Source organism: Maylandia zebra, linkage group LG4 (genome assembly GCF_041146795.1).
Source record: "Maylandia zebra isolate NMK-2024a linkage group LG4, Mzebra_GT3a, whole genome shotgun sequence".
In the NCBI taxonomy this organism is placed as follows: domain Eukaryota; kingdom Metazoa; phylum Chordata; class Actinopteri; order Cichliformes; family Cichlidae; genus Maylandia; species Maylandia zebra.
Window position 1 is genome coordinate 21,270,198 of NC_135170.1, and position 17,937 is coordinate 21,288,134.

The 17,937-nt window shown below is 40.7% G+C and overlaps 1 protein-coding gene across 6 annotated transcripts in view; it reads right to left on the reverse strand.

The window, feature by feature from the left end:
• Positions 1-17,937, reverse strand: part of cep112 (centrosomal protein 112) — a 137,846-nt gene that overhangs the window by 82,244 nt on the left and 37,665 nt on the right. For all 6 annotated transcript variants that reach the window (XM_004558319.4, XM_076883145.1, XM_076883142.1 and 3 more), the window contains 3 exons: positions 9,704-9,803; positions 9,149-9,267; positions 6,826-6,969 (listed from right to left, as the gene is read on the reverse strand). In XM_004558319.4, coding sequence (XP_004558376.3) covers positions 6,826-6,969; positions 9,149-9,267; positions 9,704-9,803 — 363 coding nt within the window. The remainder of the gene's footprint in view (positions 1-6,825; positions 6,970-9,148; positions 9,268-9,703; positions 9,804-17,937) is intronic.

Genomic DNA, 17,937 nt, shown 5'->3' on the forward strand with positions numbered 1-17,937 from the left:
TCCACAGAAATCAGGTCACTGATATGAACGTATCGAAGCTAACATGTGGCTAACAGTGCAGCTGAATGATCCTCTCACTTCACTCATTGACAATAAATGATAATTACTCCAAAAATGTGTAATACTATTACATGCTAATAAAATTTGTAGCTGAAAATCCTTCCCTGCTCCACATGGCAAACTTTTAGAAGACCCCTTTGTAAGAGAAAAGACGAGATAAACTTTACTGTCATGTAAGCATACGAAGACTCAAGTTAAAAACAAACAAAAAAAACAACTCAGATGCACATGTTTCTAGTCAGCTGTTGTTCCTCTGTTACATTCTGGCTACTGTTTAAACTTATTACCCAAATTGAGACATAAGAATAAACTCATAGTGATACCAGCTGAAAATGTAAAAGTTAATGAATGCTTCCATAATAGCAAACTGCACAGGCCGCATTTTCTTTCTACAATTCCAGTAACAGACAATAATCAGTTGTTAGATGGGTCAGTGTGTGAAAATTGCCTGATATTACTGGCAATTTCAAAGTCTAGCCACATCTCTTAAATTACTGACATTTAACGCTGGTGGCAGTAAAGTGCTGGTACATCAACATAGGGCATCATAAAAAGCCTATAACTTCATCGATTTAAATATCTGAACATGGTGATCCTGCATCAGATCAAATGACTCCAGCATACACAATGACAGCGTTGAGGTATTTCAGTCTCTTTTCCACTGTCAAAAACTTGATCAAGATTCAGACTTTCAGAAGACAATGATCAAAGTCCAGCCTAAACAGACAGCTTCTTCCTACACTGTTTTGATTAAAAAGAACTTCCCTTCCCTGCCTACTGTCCATCAACATGCACATATGTGTCTTCGTGTGTGTGTATGTACACATGACAGCGTGGAATGCAGTGTAGGCGGGCCGATAAAGGCGATGACGGGGCGCTGATTAAAGACGGAGCGTGCTAGTTGATCTAGATGATGACAGAAGATTGCGATGACTGAAGGTGACGGGAAAGGCGGGGAATGGTGCGTTTGAAAAGAGTATGCGAGCTGCGCCCGGCAAGGCTGCTGAGAGAGACCTTTGTCTTTGTGTTAGCAGTGTAGGCCGTTAAGAAAAGGAACAAGGAGTCTGTGTTGTGCTGGGACGCATGCTGACACTTAGCTTTCTGGCAGGAGATGAGAAGACACGTCTCCATACTGAAGCCTGACTCGGCACACCTGGACCCTCAGTGGGGCCAAAATATGTCCCCTAATTAGGTGTTTTAGAAGGAGAATGACTTTGTGTGAAGTGCAGACTAAACTAGATTATGAGCTACGCTCCTCTTCGAAGATTTTGAAATGATTAAGCCTTTGAAGAGGGGGGGAAAACAAAACAAAACATGTAAGCTGTGACAAAAAAAGTCATAAAAAGTGATGGACGACCTTTCACAATATTTGTATCTGAACTACAGCCAGCAACTGGAAGGCAGCCTGTATCATCGCTCGTCTCCTGAGGCCACGCATATTGTGCTTCAAATTCTAATAATAGAATTTGGTTAGACTTACAAAAGTCCTCATAAAAACATCACTATAATACATATATAGAATAAGCAAACACTATTAAAGGAAGAGGATAGAGTAAGGGGGAAATAGTAAGCTTGAGGAATAAGTGTCCAGCAAATGTTTTTTTAAAAGGATTAGTGCCATCTTCAGAAACCAGTTATTCTGTATTTGTCTAAAACAGTGTTACTAATTATATCCTATATATAGGAAAAGCCCATTCAATCAGTGGAATATCAGCAGTGGAGACAATGTGGCACTGCTACAAATGCATCTCTATCTTTACTTGGTTTGGACGTGCACGGACTACTGTTAAAAGCTTGGCTGGTGCAGATAGCAGCTTGTCTTTATTTTCAAACACCTACTCAGTCACTTCTACCTGTTCTGCCCTGTGCAGAGATAAGAGCCAAAAACAACATCCGAAGTATCTTTTTGTGATACTTCTGTTGGAGAGAAACTCCACAAGGCAGCGGTGGGCAGATGAACAGTCTTTATTTCATTTGTTATTAAGCTGCATCCAGTCTGCTGTATTTGAAGGGAATGAATCATCGACTTGAGGTTGTCCTGGATTGCTTGTGTTGCGTGTGATGTGAGCAAACTTTTCATATTGTGTCCTGGATATAAACTTAGGATCTACATCTCTTCGGCACAGTGGTGCAGTGGTTTCCAAACACATTAATGTTAGGTTAACTGGTGCCAGGCAGTCAGCCTAGGGCCCATAAAAGGATCTCTGGCTCTCAGGCCAATTTCATGAAGCCTGCTTCTGATTGTTTGGTGTGGCAGTGTTCACCCTGTTCGTCTTTGTACAAAGGTAGCAGATACCGGTCCTCCTGATAGATTAAGGAACTTCTATGACCCTGTCCAGCTACCCTAGAGTAACTGTCTTTCTCCTGGAATTGCCTCCATGCCGGGGAGACATAGAACTTCCTGGCAATGGCACATGTGTGCCGTAACAAGCACAGGCCTAGGTACAGAAGATTGAAAGATGTTGGACTACCACTGTAACCTCCGTATGGTCCAAGCATTGTCTACCTCTAGTATTGGTGGCTGGTGCTCAGGAGGTAGAGCAGGTCATCTACTAACTGGAAGGTTGGTGGTTCGATCTCTGGCTGCTACAGTCTGCATGCCAAAGTATCCGAGATATGCTCTTGGGGTTCACCAAGAGCGTTCACTGGCATCGTGGACTCAATTTGGACCATTGTCTTTGATTGTTCGATAGAAAGCACAGGTAGGAAAAGCATAGGAAAAAGTGCTTGTATAAATGTGTGACTGATGCATGTTGTATAAAGTGCTGTGAGCACTACAGTTGAGTAGAAAAGTGCTATATAAGAATCAGTCCATTTACCAGCAGTGACACCCACAACAGCCAAATGCACAACTAGTGCATGGTGATCCTGCATCAGATCAAAAAGTGTTACTCTGATTTCTTCGAGCAGTGTATTTAGTAGAGGAGTAGCACTGACCACAAACAACTACAATGTGATTTGCTGCACAAAAGCACATGTTCAGCATTACTGGAGCTCACTTCTATTTAATGAGGAGTATGGACTGAAAGGAAGATTCATCTGGATATTGAAAGACTCAAGAAAGTCAACATGGGGCAAAATGAGGCAACTCCAGCTCTAAAGGATCAAGCACAGAGACAGCAATCGCTGACAAAAAGGTGCTGTACCAACTCACCTGAGATAAAGACTACCTTCAACACATATCCTCAGCGTGTGTTTGTGAATAGCCCAACACTACAGGAGGACAGCAGCTGTTACAGTGACAAGGGGCCTTTCCCCCCAATTTCTTGGACCTTGTCTGGCCTTAATTTTTTTTTTTTTTTTAAATGGGGGGGGGGGTAAATCAACCATGAACCATTCAGTATTTGCAGCCTCTTAAATGTGGCCCTGTTGACAGACTAAGGCCAGAGGCAGCGTGTGTGTATGGCAACACATGAACACTGATACTGATAGAAACTGTATTTATGAAACACGTGCATTCAACTGGCCTCTGGTGTTGATGGTCCCAGCTAATGAAATGTGCATAGTCCCACTTAAACCAAAGTCCTTTCATAAGACTTCAAAGAAAGTGCAGCTTTGGGAGGTGTGTACGCATGTGTGCACGCACATCTTCAAGCACAATCATGGCAATGGGTAAGATTTAATACATACTTGGATCAAAGACCTTTTTAAAGATGACAGGCACAAGATATGAGAGTCATTCTTGGCCAGAGGTTAGAGAATGTCTCCTTTCATTTCAGCCACTGAGTGTTGTGGGTCCCTTTTTTCCCCCCCTGATTAGCCATGCGACAGATGTATACATTTAGAACTAACTGAGGAAAGACTTTTTAGCAGAAGTAAATCTAGTCGCAGAGAATCCTGTTTGTTCCAGTGAAAGGTGGTGCTGAGCATAGAAAATAATCTGCCTACACTAAGCGTTTGAACACTTGCATCCCCTGCTGCTCTTTAGGATGAATCTCTGAAAGCTGCTCACACTATCTTAAGTATAAGTCGTGATCACAGACAGATGGAACAAACATGTGCATACAAAAATAAATAATAAAAAAAGTAAGGGAAAACACGACAAGTCAGGTAGTTAAAGTCGATTTACACAAACACTCACTGTGTAACTGATGGACACAAAAATGTGACTAAGTTAACCCAGAATAAAATACTAAATATGTTGTGTTTTATATGCTCATCATGTGAGTTTTACACTACTGTGCAAGTCTTGAGCCACTCCTCCTTTCTTCGCATTTTGCTTCCAAGAAGCCTGCTTGCATGCCCAAACCCATGGCCACACTCTAAAGTCGGTAACTTTTGTGTATTTTCATTTCTTCATTTGAACACAATAACACACTTTAGTTTCCAATAAGTTTATTGATTGGTTTGGAAAGTTTTTATATTTGATTAGATATTTGAGTTTAGGGTTCAGTGGTTTTGATGTTCTTCTTTGGTATTTAGTTTATTAACAAACTAGCCTGTACTGCATGGTTTTTGTGGTTTATGATTGTGTTTTGTTTAGTTACCCCTCGTGTGTCATAGTGATGTGATCAGCCATCATATATACCCTTGTGTGTCATTTCCTGTTTAGGTCAGTTATGTTTGTTTGGGCAGTTGTTTGGTTTGTTAAGTTTGCAGTTCTTTGCCTGAGTTAAGTTTTGTTTCTTTGACCTCTTTTATGAGCTCAACATTTATTACTTTTGTAAATATAATTTTTAGGGTTAAATAAATGGAAACCCTATTTTTCTAATAATTCCTAGGACTCCTCCTACCCAACTCAGCCCATCACACTGGCCTTTTAAAGTATTTCTTTGGCATCTGATGCTTATTTTCAGTGCAGTCGCCATTCCTGACCCATTTTTGGAGGAATGTTTTTTTTCTGGTTCTTAAAGTCACTTAACACTGACCTACAAATCATTAAAGTATTAAAAAAAAAAAGCACCTAACTCAATGGATGATCCAGTGTCGCGTCTACACATAACTGACAACTTAGCAAAAGAACAACAGTATCTTTAGGTCCTTTATTTACTTGCTGCCAGTCACACCATTTGTTTCCATTTCTTTAGTTAGTGGGAAAAAAAGAGGAAACTGGACAAGCAGTGGACAAAAGAAGTGTCAGGCCTTAAAAACTGTCCAAAGCAGGTGAACGGTATCTGAAAGTCATGTCATCCAAGACCTGACAAAGGACCTGAGAGATGTATCTGACCCTTCATCTTATCCATCTACTGTTAACTGAACCTTCATCAGAAGTGGTCTCTGTGAAAGGGTGGCTGACAAAAAGCTATTCTGAAGGAAGGGAGACAGACAGAAATGGCTGAGATTTGCCAAATTCCAGAAAAGTGTCTGAAAATCAGTAGTAACAGGTCTTGTGGAGTGATGAAGCCATAAAAATAAAAATTAAAAATAAATAAAAATCAGTTATAAGTATGTATGGACAAGGTCAGGAGAGAGGTTTTCACAGCCATATGTAAAACATGGTGTAGATTCTGTATTTCAGCCCTAGTGTTGGGGATCTTGTCAAATCTGATGTAAATATGAATCAAGAAAAGTACAGTCAGATTTTGATCCATCATACAATATTATATGATTGGCAACAACTTCCTTTTTTTTGTTATGACAGTGACACCAAATACACTGCCAATGCAGTAAAGGGATATCTAAATTGAAAAACACTGAGCTTTCTCCAGAGCCTGGACCTCAACATTATTGAAGCAGTGTGCAATCATCTTGACAGAGAACAAAAAAGGCAGCCAACATGCGAAAAAGAGCTTTGACTGTCCTTCAAGAAGCCTGGAGAACTATTCCTGAAGACAACTTAAAGAAATGACAGGAAAGCTGCTTTAGATAGTTCAGGCTGTGGTGAAGAACACAGGTGCTCATCCCAAATATTGTCTTTCAGTCTTGTTAGAATTGTACAAGCTCTGTTTTTGTCCTATATACCGTATATTCATTTATGTTTGCACGTTACAATACATATTTGTGGCTCAAAACCTTTGCACAACACTGCATCTGTAAATCCACGGGACCACTGGTTAAGTGGGAGTCTTCCAGCACATCTGCTACTTTGGTATGTGCAGCAACACAAGGTCCAACATAAATCAGGGTGTGGAGATTAATAATTCAGTGTCAGAAAATCACATCATTGGTCTCAGCAGACACAACACACAGCAGCTGCAACAAAAAACACCAACAGACTGAGTGCTAACACAACATTTCAAAGAAGCTGCTCCAGAAAATTATTTTTTGTCTGAAAGTGTGCAGAGCAATTGATCCTCAACACCTCAAATCTACAGCCAGAGGCAGATGGTGTTGTTTTTCCTTTCATTTAACTTGTAAAAAGATGACTTAAATAAATAAATAAAATGATGATGAAGTCGTCTATATCAATCTGAGCTACTGTAGCATCTTACGCATCTCATGTCAACAGTGTTATAAAATGTGACACATGCATTTCAGGAATAAAACATGAAATGGTTGCTTAACTATAAAAGTAGAAAGAAGATACGAGGCAGTGTCGCACACTTGACTGATGAGCTGCTGTGATCAGACATCCAAGCATGTGTAGTATTGAACTGGGTGTCATTGCATACAGTTTAATAAGAGTAACACAGCAACTATGGGTGAGTAACACCCACGTGTTTCATCAACATACTGTTTGTGCACATAGTACACAGATTAACAGAAAGCCAGAAAAAAAAAACAGCTAACAATATTAGTAAGATTAATCTTTGCTGCTGTATTAATGCAGTAAAGCTGACACATACACACACATCCAGACTCACACATGCCTGTTTCTGTACTCACAGTTGCTTGTGACTGTGCATTATAGTCAGACTCCATCTTAGCCAGTCGGATGTTGGTGTCCTCCAGCAGTTCCTGGATATTCTGTGTGTGTTTCTTCTGCAATTCAAACTTCTCCTGCTCCATCTCTGTCACGGCAGCATGCAGCTGCAAGGGCATGAAACATCTACATGTCAGTCACAGATGTTCCTCGCCGCGATTCCAGTCATTGATGACTGATCAATCGTTTCTCTTTTAATTTTTAAAAGTATAAAAACACTTTTCAGCAATCAGAGACCCCATAATACTCTTTTTTTTAAATCAATTCCATCCATTCTCTGCCATTTATCCTTTTAAGGGTCGCGGCAGGCCTGGAGCGTATCCCAGCTGTCTATGGGCGAGAGGCAGGGTACAACCTGGACAGATACCAATCTGTCTAACCAATTCATTATATTAAAAACACTCGATGAAGGACTTGTTGAAGGACTTGTGGACTGATGAAGAAATCTCATATCTCACAGTCAAATGGGCTTTTAGCTTCAGACTTCCACCAGACCTTCATGCCATACTTTCTTTGTTTATAAAGTATATAGTGACTGAAACTTTTGGGCTTCTGGGTAACAGTTACAAAATGACATTTACGTCACACCTTGTAATGTTACATACATACACTCAACAGCCACTTTATTAGGTATACCTTGCTAATAATGAGTTGGCCCCACCTTTGCCTTTAGAACTGCTTTGATTCTTAATGGCATAGATTCAATGAAGTGCTGAAAACACTACTCAGATTTTGGTCCATGCTGACATGATAGCATCACACAGTTGTTGAAGATTTATCTGTAATGGGAATCCCACTGTCATTGTCCAGTTACACCACTACCGGTAGGGCTGTGCGATATGACCAAAATCTCATATCCCGATATAAGAATTCTATCGTCCGATAACGATATAAATCACAAAAATGTAACATTTTCTGTAAATTCTGTGAATCTCGAGCAGCTCGACTTGCGGGAAGTGTTTCGAGCTGCGCGTCGTGTACCTGGAGTCGAGTGTTTTAACCGATGCATGATACTATACATTTTTAGACATACTGTAAGTTGTAACGGCCGCCGTATTCTTTGTGAGTATTTATTACACGGCGTGCTGCGGGGAAAAGCCTGTTCTAACGTTTGAGTCTAAGGTTTATTTATTAGCACCTGGCGGCTCTTTTTTGCTTCTCATCCGTAAATAATCTGCTCTTTCATGTGATTCAGTTCATTTTGAAAAGTCTCAACAGGATCTTGAACTTTATTGTGAAAGGTTTATGTGGAACATAAACAACCGGACACGCGATGGTGTTACCGTTGTTGTTGCTAACGACAACGCATAAAAACAGGCGCTTGTCCGTCCGTAGTGTGGTTATATTAAATATAAGAGAAAGAGAGAACTTTAAGAAATTAATATAGCCACTACAGTGACCATCAAAACGATGAAAAAATATTGCCGTAAACAGTTTATTTTGCGACACCACGAAACAAACGATAGCGTAAAATGAAACAATAGACGTTTTTATATCGTCATCCGATATATATCATTATATCGAACAGCTCTAACTACCAGCAGCTAGAAATATTAATAATACAAGTATGGCCATTTTCCTTTGAGCTCTGGCCTCATGTATTCTCTGTAAACACTAGAAATCGTTGCGTGGGAAATGTAGATCAACAGTTTCTGAAATACTCAGATCAGCCCTGGCACCGTCTGCCACCAACAACCATGCTGTTTAAAGTCACTTAAATCACCTTTACTCCCCATTCTGATGCTCAGTTTGAACTCAGCAGGCCGTCTTGACCATGTCTATGATGGACCATGTTCATGAAGTTGAACAGGTGTACCTAATACAGTGACAGTGAGTGCATACTTCCAAAAAGTGGAGTTAGTACCGTCTGCTTCTTTAGATGTGCAGTATCTCTTTTTGAACAGGGTTAAACATAATTCATATGCTACACATTTTTTTATGTGATCTGAGAGAAAAAAAAGTGTTTCTATAACATCATTTAGCACATGCTGAGCGACCCTGAAGAGATGAGTGTAAATTTCATTAGCATCTTATTGAGCCCCCACAGCTGAGCTAGCTGGAGCTGTAGGAGTGAAAAGACAATTTACCTAGGGCACAGAGCATTAATTTTTCAGCAGTGAAAAAACCCACACTAACTTAAGCACCACATGAAGGAATGAGGTACAGCCTGGCTGCTTAAAGCAAAGTCTGCTTGTCTCATGCTAACAAACAGTCTTCCTCTGGCTCAGGGCTGCTTACACGGCGTTGGCCTGTAGAATTTCTAAGCCCTTCAACTTATCCTCATACCTTCTTCTCCCACTCGTTTTTTAAAGAGTCGGCGCTCTGATCCGACATCTTCTTCAGCTCTGCAATCTGCTTCTCTTTGCTCTCGCAGATGACCTGGGATTCTCGCAGCACGCTTTGAACTGCGGGTAAGCGCAGACACAAAACACACAAAAGAGCAGTCAGGCCCTGCCTCAGGGTATGAACAGATGGACACATGAACAGACATGCACGCACACTTGTGCTCGACTGATGTGCTGTCAGGAAATCAATGACAGTAAAGATTTTGTTTCTATTTGAATGGCTACTATTTCTTCTGTGCGACGCAGTTTTATCATCGGACACTCTTAAAGCAGACACGTGAGAAAAGAAAGGAACAAGACCAAAAAGAAGGATATCAAGTATAAAAAGACACATAAGGTGACTGAATTTTAGATTGAGCAGCACAGCTGGAGAGTGTCACTCTACACCAGTGCAATCCTTTGTGGAATTGCATCTTTTTAGGCTTTTTACTCCGAGTGGCAGAGACACAAGTACAAACATCCTTCATGTTAACCCCGCAATCATGTGACCTCTCACCTTTCTTCTCCAGCTTACGGATCGTCTCCTCTGATTCTTTCTGCTTGGTCCGGTGAAGGCTCTTCATCTCCTCAATCTCACCATTTTTTCGGTCCAGAATCTACAGATGGAGAGGGAGACACTGAAAGTGTATTCGGCTGTTTTTCTCTTACTGCCAAGAAAATGGCATCTGTCATAGCAAAGCTAAAGCTATTAAAGTTTTCGCATGCAAAGTTCACAAAGGCTAAATTTAAGTAAGCACTATGTGACCCAGATATAAAAAAGGAAAATGCAACCGCCCACACTGAAAGACAGCGCAGAGACACCCTGGAGTTTTTGACAACCAGCAACATTAAAGAAGTTTTGTTTTTTTTTTGTTTTTTTTGTGCAGAGTTTCTTGCTTTGTGAGCTCATGTATACCCCCCCCCACACACACACACACATAACAGAACATGCAGCTAAGTATTCAGACTCTACTACTACTATTACTACTCTTGTAGGTAGGGGTCACATAGGAAGTAAACATGAATATGAACATTAATACATCAAAAGGTTTAGGGAAAAAAATTATGTATATATATTAGGGGTGCAGCGATACACAAAATTCACGGTTCGGTTCGGTTCGATACTTTGGTGTCACGGTTCGATATTTTTTCAATACAAAAAAATGTTCATGCCTTTTTAATTTGTCATTTATTAAAATTATAAATATATATTTTAACTCAAAAGTACAGTTTTTAAATTTAATGTTGCTGAAACAAAAGTAATTAAAAAAATAAATATATCTCAGGGCTCTCAAAATTTCAAAATCCCTGGTAGCCCTTCGGGCAGGGACTCTTCAGTTTTTAGTAGCCCAAAATAAATTTAAGTAGCCTGAATAAAAAAGAGAGCAATTTTTTGATTGATGTTTTGTTTCCTGTTTTGTTTCCTTTACAATATTATACATTAAAGTATAATATTGTAAAGGAAACAAAACATTAATCAAAAAATTGTTGAAAAACAAATTACAACATTGTATAAAAATTACAATCATCAACTCAAATACTTGGTTCTAATTGAACAGAAATTTCTATGAACTTGTAAGAACTGTGTAGGACTTGAATCAGTCTGTGTCAGATCCTGAATTTGAAATTTCCGCTGAAGTCACGGGTAAGAGACAAGTGGAACCAAGATCGAGGCCATTTGCTTTTTGAAGTTTGCAAAGACTGCTAAATTTTGCCAGTGGTAGTTCACTCTTTGCAACATAGTACGCTGTTCTAAACAGATTTTTCAGGTTTATTTTTAGTATGTTATTTGCAATTGGTGTTTGTTCTGGGAAAGATATTGCAGACTGAGCAATAATGCATTTCTTGCATTTCTCATGGGTTCTAATGGGGGCCTTTCTTAAAATGACTGGTCCCAGTAACAAAGGCGCTTGTCGACTCAGAAATCGAGAGAAAACCAACAACACACCCGGCAGAACATTATGTTATTTACACGGGTGCACATAAGTGGTCCGCATTCGCTGTCAAAATAAAAGACGCGCACAAGACAAGAAGTTGCAACGCAAGTTTGCGTCCATATAAAAAGCACTGTTTTTGTCCACTAGAGTGGGATTTTCACGGCACATTCCGCACCACATCTCTGTGCGTTCATCATTTGTTTGAAGCCAGCTCACCTCCTGCAACCACTTTTCCGAGAATACGCGCTTCTTTTGTGGTTCGGACTCCTTCTGACATTTCTTTGGAGGTGGAGGAACACCAAAGTAATTGCTTAAAGGAGCTTCTTCGACATCTTTAAGAGTTCTAAACAAATGTCTGTCCTCCTCCAGAAAATCTTATGTATGCAAACACGCGTTGCAACTTCTTATCTTGTGCGCGTTTTTTTATTTTATTTTGACAGCGAATGCGCACCTGCGGACCACTTATGTGCAGCCCTGGTTATTTAGCTCGTCATATTGCAGCCACAGAAATTATTTTGTCCATGAAACCATAAAGCTGCACTTTCTTTTTGCCTTATAGTCTGATTTGTCATAACTTTTCCGTTTTGTGGTAAGCTTTTCTTTGGCTGTCACTTCTTCACCCTGACCTGTCTTATTTGGCTCAGCAGAACTAAAATGTATATCCTGCTGCTTTTACACACACACACACACACACACACACACACACACACACACACACACACACACAACGGTCAGCGATTCTCTGTGCGATCAACCTCTCATATGTTTAAGCTTGCTGCGGGAGATTTCACTTGTCATGTTTGCATAGTAAGCTAACGATTGATAAGACGATGTCAGAGGAATTGGTGCGCAAATTATCATCACTCACCAATCAGTGCTGTCGCTCTCTATACACAGTTCGCGCGATTGCAAAGTGAAAGCAAAAAACAAGCGCAAATTCAAACGCGATTTCAATATGTCACATATTGACAGTGGCTCATCGATGCCAATGACATAATTACCCAGCTACATTTCCGAAAGAATGCAAAAGCATTGACATATATTTTTCCTTCCTACAATAGCCCAACGGGCAGGGCAGAGATCGATTTTGGTAGCCCGACTGGAAAAATCGCTAGCCCCGGGATATCGGGCTAGCGATTTTGCGAGCCCTGTATCTGATTGAGGAATCACTCATGTTTGGAAAAGAGAGTTTATTACAGAGAAATGGCTCTTTCCAAAATAAAAGCTATACTATACGCTTCTTCTGGGCTATATTCTCAGCAGCATATTGTAGCGGGTCAGGGCTGTTCGGGGTTCTGTTTGTACAGTTATGTTTTGTTCATGTTGCCATAGTGACGGGTGACGCCCTCTCGCTGCGACGGTGTGTCCTTCCGGGGTCAGAGGGCGCCCTGTGTGTTGTTGTTGTTGTTGCTGTGCGGTTGCCGCGCTGAGCAGTTAGCTAGCGGCAGTGTTCTTCTGCAGATGTCAATAAACGGCTGTGCTCCCTGGCTAGCTCACGGGAAGCAAGACCAAACGACACCTCCGTCTCCACCTTGTCTAAGCTCGCCACAATATTAAACATATCAGGTCCCCATAAGGAGAATCATGTGCTAACGGCTGTCTAAATGACTCGGGTAAAGTTTGTAGCATGCATGCTTGTTGTTTTTGTCTGCTTCCACTTGTCTTTGCACTAAGATGATGTCGGCGTAAACGTGCAGTCATATTCGTTGTGTTCCCACTAGTGCTGTCAGCGTTAATCTCGTTGAAATGACGTTAACGCCACAACACAGCAAATCTCCGTTAACGAGCTACCCCTGATCGCCCGTGCCTGAGGCTAGACGACCAACACGTTAACGAGCTAACTGCGCTAACACACTAGTTCCCACCCATGTAATTGAGCATTGCGTGGCACATCCAACATACTGTTTTACTTTAGTCCATGACTCGCTTACCTTCAGGGTCATGCCTCACATGAAAACCAAAATAATTCCAAACGCCAGATCTGAATGAGGGTGGGGGAGGTTCAATTTGCCATGTTGCAAGGAGAGCTTAACTTCTGTCTCGCTGGCTTGCCCTGCGCTCTTCCTTCTGACAATGCTGTCTGTGTTGAGCGCTTAGTGGATCTGCGCTCGACAGTGCAGCCTAGGCGGAGTAGTCCAACGCAGATTCACTGAGCGCTCAACACAGACAGCATCGTCAGAAGGAAAGTTGATAAAATAAATTACAAATTTTGTATTGTTCGATACATATGCCTACCGAACCGAAAGCACTGTATCGAACGGTTCAATAACGATACGAGTATCGTTGCACCCCTAATATTTATATATGAATATATTCTTCAAGGTAAACATGTGTTTGAATCCGCTGGACTGTGGAGTTTGCATGTTCTTCCTGTGCCTGCATAGGTCCTCTCCAGGTACTCTGGCATCTTCCCAGAGACAGCCAGGTGCTGCCACTCAAATACATTTGATTCACTGACCACTAGCAAGTGTGATCACCTTCATCAAAGTTTTAGCAGTTTGCTGATCTGGAGCATTCAGATGTGTGTTAAAACAATGCCATAATCTTCCCAGGAAGGTCAGACCACACAATACTGGTCAATACTGCGATACCTACGTTTGGCCAACCAGCATATCAGCACAAACACTTCATACCAACTGCAAAGCACGGTAGAAGGGTGATGATTGGGCTTGTTTTTCAGCCATAGGATCAGGGCACATAGTGCAGCCACCATGAACCAAAGAATCCTCGAGGCAAATGTGACGCTATCTGTCCGACAGCTAAAGCTTGGCTGAAACTCGGTTCTGAGACAACAGTGATCCTAAGCACGGAAGCAAATCTACAACAAAATGTTTGAAAAAGAAAAGACTTGAGGTGTTGCAATGACCCAATCAAAGATTAGACTGTGGTGGGACCTTAAGACAGGTGTGCATAAATGAAGGCCTGCAAACCTCGATGAACTGAAGTAACGATGTAAAGTAGAGTGTGTCAGAATACACTCACAACAATGTGCGAGACTAATAAAGTCAGACAGAAAACCATTGTTTCAAGCTCATTTTCCCACATGTTTGCATAGAGCCCTATAAAAAAAATTTTTTTCCCCATGACTACATAAAAGGTTAATTGGTGATTATAAATTGACTGTTGGGGTGAATATGAAAAAAGAATGATTATCTGTACATGAGACTGGCACCCTGTCCAGAGAGTACGCTGCCTCTTGCCCAATGACAGCTGGGATAAGCTTCAGCCACACTGCAACCCTGATATGAAGATACAAAAAATGAGAGAATTTAACGCCATACTAGCTTAACGGTGGTGACGCTTAAGTCTTCTGTTTATGGATGCTAATGTAAATTTATTATTAATTTCGTTTTTAAAAAAGACAGAAAAAGAAATTGTTTGTCTGCTATGAATCATGTGTTTATCTCATGCATGCCTAAATTAAAGGCTGTTATCTGTAGCAACATGAAACACGCTGTATGGCATTTCACTGTATGACTTCATTCATTTCATCTTTAATAAGCACATCCATTACTTAGGAGACTACGTGCAAAGTGTGAGAAATGGCAGCTGAATGAAACACCTGTGCTAAGGCGCAATGAGGTAACTGCATCTGCTTCCTGCTGCCATCTGTAAGTAATTAGTTAAATTAGGCCATGGAGAGTTTCTCAATTACTCTGTTGCATAATATGCATATATATGTAAGTGCATTCTGCAACTGGTGAATCTATCTGCTATGCAGATGGTGCCAAGCAGACTGGTTTACTTTACAGACAAAATGAATCCAAACTCAACAATCCAAGTCTCATTTTATCAAATCTACTTGAAATATCATTCTGAACCTGTCTATAAGCTTAATGGATTTTTTTGGCTGTATTTTTAGGTTTGGGAGTAATGCCATTAACAAAAGGGAATAAATAGCGTTATTTCAACAACAGATGATGCTCTGGCTGAAATGGACCAGTGGTTATTTTTCCATTAATTCCCAAAGCCCATGAGACTTTAGCATTTTGTTCAATTTAAGTGCACTTATTAGTCCAGTCTACCATCGTCTCTGTGAGTGAGAGTGTGATGGGAGAGAGATGAAAGGAGGATAGGGTGACTGGAGCAAAGTTCACAGAGCATTTAGGGATACCCATTTTTTTTTCTCCATTTTACTACCCTAGAGGCGTTGTTGTCATTTCCACTGAACAAGCCGATGACACAGTGTCAGTTCCAGAGAGAGTGCACCAGACAGTGGGAAATGGCAGCTTTTAGGATGTCCATTTTAGGATTGAAAATACATCCTATGCCGGGGGAAGGGGATCCAGCCTGGCTGGCTCTGACTTTGACCAATACCATCACTGGAAGAGGACAAAATTAAACTGCAGAAGAAAGAACCAACAGAATCTGTAACATATGTAATTTAATCTCAGTGCCATTTATAACATATTGTACAGTAAACAGAGATTTGCATGTTAATAACATAAGATGTTCTTCTGCACTTGATTTTATCAAATATGGGGTGAGACTTCCGGAAGGAGAAACCAAGATGGACGTGTAGTTGGGAGTCTGGCAGCAAACTTTTCTAATTAACCCCCCAAATTCAAGAAGATACACAATTATTCGTGATTCTTGACTGGGATGAGTGGGGGTAAGAAGACGAGAAGTCACAAAAAGCGAGCAGCATACCAAGAATATAAAGAAATGGATAACTCTGATCAACGGCGGGACTCCGAGAGTTTTAGCGAAATGTTAAAAGACATCAAGATGGAGCTGCAATCATTTCGCGCTGAAAGTAAACAAGATATGCTAAAAATTAGAGAAGAGTTGAAACAAGACATGAGAGTTGAGTTGGCATTATTGAAAACAGAAGTCTATCAAAGCATCTCTGCAAATACTGAAAAAGCCAACACACTTGAGCGTAAATTGACAGAAGCAGAGACACGAATAGCGGAAGCGGAGAAATTAAACGCAGCCATGAAAGATGCTTTAATCAAAGTTATGGAAAACTACAAATCTATACAAAGAAAGATGACGGATTTGGAAGGACGATCCAGGAGGAATAATATTCGACTTTACGGAGTCCCGGAAGGAGTAGAAGGTGAATCGATGCCACAGTTCGTGGAAGATTTATTGAAAAAAGCTCTTTCATTGCCACAGGATATGAGACTACGGATACAACGAGCCCATAGAGCGTTGACGGGAAAACCGGGTCAGAATGCGCCGCCCAGGTCAATAATAATAAATTTTCAGGAATACATATGTAAGGAGGACATCTTGAAAAGAGCCTGGGCTGGCAAAGTGGAGTATGAAGGTCAGCATATATCATTTGACCATGATTATGCCACAGAGGTGGCCCAGAAACGTCGGGAATATGGGAACATCAAAAGGGCATTGAAAGAAAAAGGCGTCAGATTCCAAACACCGCTGGACAAAATTCGTATCCATTGGGATACGGGTGTACGAACCTACGGCAGCGCAAGGGAGGCTGCGCTTGAGCTGAGAAAGAGAGGATACACTGTGCAGCTGCCAGGAGCAGATTCAACGGATTTGGGACCGGAGATGGAGCATCTTTTACGAGCAACAGTGTGGCAGTGAATCGGCGCAGTAAGAGGATAATACAAGCTGCTCTCAAGACATGAAGATCTCATCTATGTCACTCAAGGTATCGATTATTTTCCCACGGGATTACTTAACTTTAGAACTGTGAGTCCTCAATTATTCTCTACCCGGGGTTTCCCCCTTTCCCCCTTTTTCCCTTTTTTTTTTTTTTTTTTTTTTTTTCTTCTTCTCCTTCCTCTTCCGAGAGTGACAATCTATTCCTAAGTGTGAGAACAACGATCAAAAAAAGAGCACCTACTGAATAGTTTAATACAAAGTAGACTTCGCTGTGACTTTAAATATCGCTGCCAGAGATCGTTGGACTTTTGGATGTGTGAAACATTATGTATCACCGCCAAGGAGGGGCCCTCTGTGAAGAGACTTTCTCCTCAGCCTGCCAACGGGGATTCGGGGTGGGAAGCGTTCACCCCAACGTGGAAGTCGGGTGTTATAGGGGTTGTTTGTTTTTTTGTTTTTTGTTTTTTGTTTTGTTTTTTTATTTTGCACTGTTGTAATGGTATATGGTGGTTGGCCAAATGTCAAGGCCACAATTTTTTGTTGTCTGGAGAATTACGATCTACAATCGCGTGGATTACATGCCTTTTAATAATATAAAACTGGTGTCACTAAATGTGAATGGTCTGAATAACCCAATCAAAAGAAGTAAAGTGGTAACAAAACTCAAAAAAGAAAAGGCACAGGTAATATTCTTGCAGGAGACTCACCTGCCCCAACAGGAACATGAAAAATTGAAAAGATTTGGTTATAAAAACACCTATTACAATTCCTACAGACAAAGTCAGAAAAGAGGAGTAGCTATTTTAATAGCAAACTCTGTACAATTTGAATGCCACAAAGAAGTGTCTGATAAAGAGGGTAGATACTTACTAATTAAAGGGAAATTGGAAAATAAACTAGTTACCCTGGTTAATATCTACGCCCCACCAGGAAGTAAGAAAAGTGATTACAAAGATTTATTCAATTTAGTGACACAAGAATCTGAAGGTCTGGTGATATGTGCAGGGGATTACAATGTTGTGCTAAATCGGGATATTGACACTACCAGTGCTGCAACATGTAAACATCGTTTGTCTAATTTTATGAATACAATACTACAAGAGGTGGGACTGATTGATGTATGGAGAACACGTAATCCTCAAACCAGGGACTACACCCACTACTCTGCACCTCATGCCACATATTCGAGAATTGATTATTTTCTAATTAATATTGAAGAACTTCATAATGTTAC